Source organism: Ciconia boyciana, chromosome 18, assembly GCF_034638445.1.
Source record: "Ciconia boyciana chromosome 18, ASM3463844v1, whole genome shotgun sequence".
NCBI classification, from domain to species: Eukaryota; Metazoa; Chordata; class Aves; order Ciconiiformes; family Ciconiidae; genus Ciconia; species Ciconia boyciana.
The window spans coordinates 4,701,953-4,708,824 of record NC_132951.1 but is presented as its reverse complement, the minus strand read 5'-3'; the positions used below and the strand labels follow the sequence as shown (position 1 = coordinate 4,708,824).

The 6,872-nt window shown below is 56.7% G+C and overlaps 1 protein-coding gene across 3 annotated transcripts in view; it reads right to left on the bottom strand.

The window, feature by feature from the left end:
- Nucleotides 1–5,047: 5,047 nt before the first annotated feature.
- The window catches only part of VAV2 (vav guanine nucleotide exchange factor 2), a 154,504-nt gene continuing 152,679 nt past the window's right edge, over nucleotides 5,048–6,872 (bottom strand). For all 3 annotated transcript variants that reach the window (XM_072882764.1, XM_072882763.1, XM_072882762.1), the window contains one exon: nucleotides 5,048–6,367. In XM_072882764.1, coding sequence (XP_072738865.1) covers nucleotides 6,320–6,367 — 48 coding nt within the window. In that variant the 3' untranslated portion in view covers nucleotides 5,048–6,319. The remainder of the gene's footprint in view (nucleotides 6,368–6,872) is intronic.

Below are 6,872 nucleotides of genomic sequence, written 5' to 3'. Positions count from 1 at the left end.
CAGGCAGAATGGAGAAATTCGAAATAGGGAGGAAAATGCTGCTTTTCTCCCCGGCTCAATGCGTGACAGAGAACAAACAGCCCAGCTGGGGCCAGCGGGGGCTCGCAGCCTCCCGGGCTCGCTCGGCGCTGGCTGGAGCCGTCAGCTGGATGCCAGAAAGCAAACACGGCAAGGAAAGGCACCATCTGACCCTCCTGCTGGAGTTCCCAGCAGTTACATTTTAAAAGCAGAATTAAAATAAATGCACACATTTCCTAAGCCAGACACAAGAGCTTAAAGCAAAGGTGAGAATACCAAAAAATTTAATTTAGAGGGGGTAGGAAAATAAACGTTTGACTTAGATCTCCCAGCCTGAAGGTTTATTGTTCCTCCTGCCCAGGACTCGCCCGTGAAATTAGGGCCTGTTTGGGCAGGATACGCAGGCGATGCAGTTTCTTTGGAGGCGGCTCTGAAGGGCCTGATTCAGATATCTCGGAGAAGCAGAGGTCGGGGTGGAGCCGGGGTTTGGCCAGCGGTTGGCGGAGTCGGGGTCCGAGCAGCATCGTGGTCCCTGCAGCCTCCCCCAGGCAGCATCGCCCGCCCATGGCCCCACGGAGCCCCGAGCAGCCCAGGGACGGTGTTTCGGGGGGCTTTTAGCATTCAATAGCACCGTGACCCTGAGAAGTTGAGACCCCCCACTGCTCCCCACCACCCCATGCCTCTGCCCTTGCATGCTGAACACACCGTGGTACCCAGTCTGCATCCAAACTCCCCCAGTTTGGGAAGGGTTTGAATAGAAGTGGAGGGGTTCGCTTGTTCCAGTATTAGCCCCTGTCTCAGGCAGCATTTCTCTCCTTCTCCCAAAGATAAAATCAGCTTCTCAGTTTTAAAGAGAGAGCCCCAATTCCTCCAGACTTCTCCAGGGACTAATTGCTCAAAATAACCACAGAGATGCAAACAAGTCTAAACTCCTGTTTGCAGTGGGGTGTTTCTGTTTGACAGGCCAGAACCATTTCATCAGCATGTACTAATTATAAATATGACCTTTGGGTTAGACCAGACCTAAAACAATACAAGCCCAAGTACGCGTTCAGTAGCCCCAGCCGTTCACCAAGCACGGGACAGACAGCAAAGAAAGCGATGGTGACTTCAGTCCCTCCAAGCCCCGGGGCCCTGATGCAGCTCCAGAGCAGGAATGAGGGTGATTATTTTTACTGATGGTCAATCCAATGTAGAGAGAGCCTACGCCAGTTCAATCTTTCCCTGTAATTCTTAGATTAATTATAAAATAAAGGAGCATAGTGGTTTGCGTGCGCCAGCTGGAGTTTTCTAGGTCACAGAAAACATTATGGCTAATGCAAGGAATGAACTGGCCAGGCGTGCTGCAAAACTGCGGCTGATCGTTGCATGCACGAGGCTGCAAGCGTGTGCCATTGCCGTCGCCACCGCTGCTGGACCCGGCTCGGGCGCGCGTGCAGAGCTGCCTTCGCTCTCCCCTGCGCTGCGGGCTGAGTTCAGTCTTGGCAAAGCATTACCCCAAACCGAAAGCAGGCTCGATCCTGCACAGTCCCGCTGGGCAGAGCTTTTCTGAGCTCTGATAAGCCCCTGCCTCAGTTTCCCCATCCCGATTGCACAGCAGTTTGGATCCTTGTTTCGGAGTCCACCGAGCCGGCGGCGTGAGTGCTCGCACCCAGCCAACGCGCCTACTCGTGGCGTGGAGCAGCTGAAGTGGCAGAGGGAGGTGGCCACACGCTGGCCGGCCACAGGCCACCGGGGCCGCGGGGCGTGCTCAGGGCCCAGCCACAGGGACGTTGCAGGGCGACTGTCACACTGCGGCATGGAGCGGGACCTGCTGTTTGCAGAAGGCAGCCAGCAAATGCAACCACCCCCCGCGCTGTGTTTGCTCAGAGCAGAGGCAGTGCTCTGGCAAGCCCAGCTAATGTGGGAGATTATGTCAGCAGCTGCTATTGCTGGGGAAAAAAATAATAATAAATACATAAAAAGAAAACCTGTGTCTGGTGCGTCCCCCTTCCTGGGGCAGGCCAGGGTCCTTGCAGGGCTGGAGCCAGCTGTGCTGGCCGCGGCTGGAGATTTATTCTCCTGTTAATGCCCCTGGGAAGGCTGCTTCTGCTCTGGTTACAGCGCCTGGCCACGGCTGGGCATGGCGAATAAATGCCCCATTTATCCCCGAGGCATCAGCCCTCATCGGTGCAAACCCCAGGGGAAGGTTTGGACGTGGAGCTGAGCAAAGCCGGCTGTCGAGGTACCCACCTGGCTGAGGCTGCCACGCCGCCGGCTCCAACCACCTCCCGAGGGCCACATGTCACCAGCTGCCACAGAGGAGCCAGCCCCTGGGCTGGCAGGGACGTCCCCAGAGGCAGGACCTTGCATGGAAGCAGATTTTTGCATTTACCTGCTCTTGCAGCCATCAGTTGATTCCAGGCTCTAGTGCTGCATTTCTGCAGCCCAGCTGTGCCGTGGGCATCTGACGGCGATGCCCGACCAGCTCCGTGCCGGGCCGATGCTCATCGCCGGCAGGAGAGCACCCAGGTACCAAAAACTGGTATTTCATACATGGTGCATGTTGGAGAGCTTCCCTTCGACTGAAGAGCAACAAGGGGGAAAGGGTTTATCCCAGGCAGGGGTCGTCACTTCGGCCAAGGCTAAATACCTGGCTGAGCAGCATCTTTTCAAATCAGCATCCAAAAGTTAGTGCCCAGCTAATGTCCTGCTTCACCGAGTGAAACACCTCTGCTCATTTCTACAGCCCCTTTCAGCTGACCCTGTGAACGTTGAAGTGAGAAGGAAAAAGCACTGGGGACTCCAAGAGCAGAGAAAAAGTAATGTTATTATTAATTAAATGACATGGCAGCTCACAGTGGCAGCTCACGTCCCTGCTCTCGGGTGAAACCTCCAGCAATGCCGCAGGTATTTTCTAAGCAACTGTGCAATTTCTTTTATTGCTCTGGAAAACACTGCTGCATGCAGGGCCAAGTGGGATTCGGGAATATGAGACTCGGGAGTGACTAAAAACCATGGAAAATCACGCTCCTTCTCTCACCCCCCAGCGATTTGGCTGGGGCAGGGAGAGGAGCCCCAGGAAAGCTGCCCAGCAGGAGCGCGGGACAACTGCAGGGGAAGCAGCTGCTCCAGAAACGAGAAGGAACTCAAGAGGCGAGCGGTCGGCTTCAGCAGCGTCTCACTGCCAGGAGCCATGTCTGGCACTGCGGGAAGGATTTACTCTGAGTTTTGGAAGGGGTACGAACACTTACGCTTCATGGCAGCAATCGGAAAGGATCCGTCCCCATGAGCACGCGTCTCCCCCGGACTGGCCAAGCCACCCCTCTGGCCCCAGCGCAGCCACGGGGGCTTTAGTGACAAGAAGCCCGACATGAGCCCGAGCTTGAGCCGCAGTAAAAACCACGGCTGGAAAAAAACCTATCAGCAAAATTACACTTTATTTTTTTGTTGTGGAATTTACTTTGATGTATTGTAACTTAAAAAGGTCTGGAAAAACCACATGCAAAAGGGTTTCTAAGTAGCAGCTAAAGTTTCTATTCCAGCATTACAAGCTATTCCAAATGATTTCCAAATTCCCAGCTACAAACTATTCCATAAACAAACAGTTTTATCTTTAAACCCCCTCCACCCTACCCCAGTTAGTGCAGTGCAAAGGAAAAACCCAAGGAATTTACATATTATTTTCCAACGTATCCCATTGCAATTTTGAATGATCTGCGATGAACTAAAATATATATACAATTTTCTCGCCATCATAAAAAAACATTTCCCTTCTTATTCACAGATATATAATGTGGCAAATGGCTGAATAATTACTTACAAACAAAACCATCTTTTTAACAAGTTTCTTACAACAGTAAACACAAGAGGGAGAGCTCTCCGGAGGGAAGGGGATTTGGCAGGGCTGGGAGGGGAGCGCAGGCAGTGGCGGAGGTCGGGGTTCCCCTTGGGGTGTAAGGGAGAGACGGTGCCATGGGCCCCGTGACAGAGAACGTGCTCTTGCAGAGGGGATGCCCTCGCTGCCGTACAAAATCGGCCATGTTAAACAGGAGGGTCGCGTAAGGCTTTGGGATCTGAGGCATAGCACGAGCCATCGTGAGTTTGTCTCGGATGTGTGCATCTCATCCACCCTAAACACACCCACAGCTCCAGCGCAGCTACAGCAATGGGAGCGGGGCCCTTTGCTTTGCACAGGAGGAGCAGGGCACTGCCAGCTCCCTGCTAGCTGCTCCCCCTTGAGCGTACCCCGAGCTGAGCACCGAGGGGCTGGCCGGGAGAGGTTAGCACCAAACAGTACCGTGGGAAAGCCCCGAGCCCCCTCCGCATCCCCGTCACCCCACAGAGCAAGACCCCCGGTGGGCATCTGCCCCGGCCAGACCCCGGCTGCACCCACCCCACTCCCCCCGCGGCACCAAGAGCTTGTGGGGCACTTGTGGGGCTCCCGGAGGAACGGGCAGCGCAGTCAGGCGGCTCTGGGCTTGTCGCTGAGCAACAACATTTAATTTCCAAGTTAATATCTTTTCCTTGAGAACCCCAAACTCTCCCATTTATTACCCCGAGCAGGGCACTGCTGCTCCGTTTGCGACAAGGCTTCAGATGCAGCCGTGGTACCCCCGTGTCGGGGACCGAGGGCATCAGCACCGCATCAGCACCCACCCAACGCTGGCATCTCCCAGACCTGCGCCAGCACGATGCCAAGAGCCCACACCGGGGACACGGTGCCGCACGGCAGGACCACCGCAAGTCCCAGGGGAACAACATCAGGGCATGGAAGCACCAGCTCAAAATGCCACTTATTCAGAGAGGCTGGAGGGCATCTCCCGGGGCTCAGAAATCGGGCAGAGGAAAGTTGTTCCCTGCCACACACCCACACGTGGATTTGTTCATATTTGCACTCTGGAAGGAAATTCTGGAGCTGGAGAGTAAAGCTGCTGCCCGGCAGAATATGATGGCCAGGATTTCCACCCGGCAGCTCTGCCTACCAACCACAGGGGCTGCGCTTTGGAAAGAACAGACTCGGACGGACAGTGCTCAGGACAAAGGGCAATGCCAAGACAGACGGACCTTTACTTGACAGCAGCAGCAGTAACAGCCCGCGGGAGGAGGAGAGGGGGCCATGCTCACAGCCCCCAAAAGTGCACACAGCTGGGGAAGAAGAGATGCTTTCACAACTTAGCGAGAGGAATCAGGAGTTGATACCGTAGCCCTTACTCAGGTGGGTTCGCCCCCCTAAGCTCAGCAAGGTGGGACATGTCACGGCTGCAAAATTCAGCCTGGCTCTGGGGGGCGGGGGGGGGTCCTGCCTGCAGCAGGGCCAAGCTGGGAGCGAGGGCAGGACAGAGCCACAGACGCACGCTCCTGTCCACTCCACTGCATGTACCTGGTGCCTTGATGGCCTCCAAAACGCTTGTGTGGCAAAGCACTTCTCCAGTCCTGCAACGCGCCAAGACCTCCTGCTCACCAGTGGAACCAGTCTGCACCCCGGGCTGCCCCTTTTGCCCGCGGCAAGGCTGGTGGGACTGAAGGCGGTTGTAAAGAAAACGGGCTTGGGATGCCAAAGCAGCTTTTTCCCCTCCTGTCCGACCTGGACGTCCACTTCCAGCCTACGTCTGATGATCAAAAACGCGCTCCTGGTTTCACAGCTGGCATCCTTCAGGGACGAGCAAGAGCCGTTTCCTCCCCCCGAGCCGGGTGTCCCCGCTCTGCCCCCTCGCCCCGGCCGCAGCGCAGTGCTGCTGGGCACTGCCGCACGGCTGCCAGGGAGGCTGCCAAAATCCGGACCCGGGGAGCCCACCCCAGTGGCGTGGCACGGGGTCCGTGTCGTCTCCTCGGGGCCGAGTCGCTCCCTCCCCTTAGAAACCCCCAAATTCTCACCTTGGCACACCTGGGCACCAGCCCAGGCGCAAACCTTCAGCCTCACCCTCCCACCGCCATCACCACAGCGGCTTTTAAAACACCTTTAGTGAAAAAGGTTTGGAGGAGCCCATCCTCTGTCAGGCACCACACAGAGTCTCTCAGCTCTGTCCATGCAGGGGAGCGCAGCTTTCCCGGGACTCTTCCGCAGCTGCTACACGAACGTTATCCGACAGACCATCAATCTTCTATACACGTAACAGGAGCGAGGCCGCCGGCGGCCCCGACGCGCGCGTGCGCGCACACACACTGTACAGAGGAACGGATTGCTAGAGAGTCTGCGAGAGCAGTCCCGGGAGGCATCCGGCCGCGTCTCATGGGGAGCCGCAGGCGTCGGGACAAGCGTGCACGGTCCGCAGCGGCTCGCTCTGGGCGCTCGACGACTTTCCATCAGACATCCCCGGAGTCATTGCACCCCCTCCTCTTCCACGTACGTCGAGGGAAACCAGCCAACCTGTCGGGGAAGCGGAGAGGTGAGCTGGAGACTGGGGAGCTGAAGGGACCTCCTGTTCCGTCACCAGGACTATGCCCTCGCCACCACGCGCTGTTCCCGGTGAGCCATTTGTACGGTGCGGGAAGCGCCCGCGTCCCAGTGCATGGCGGTGACGGGGAGGCGGTGCAGCCATTACGCTAATTTGGGACAGAGCTAGCAACTATACATTGCCTTAGACACATGGGTTGTCTGCAATATATAAGGGATCAGGGCATGAAGAAACTGTCCCCAGTGCTACAAACTCTGTGGAACAGCAGGTCAAGCCATCAGCCTGCTGCTTTTCCCCGGGATGCTGAGCCTTTCGCCTGCAGAGCCACTCCTGCATAAATCCCCCCCATGCAGGTTTAAGGAAGAGCAGACTCGGACATCGCCCGAGCTGGCGTGCCCGCCTGCCCACCGCATGCTCCCATCTGCCGCACGCACCGGCCATCACGTGTCACTGCCACACAGCACCGACTGGCAACAC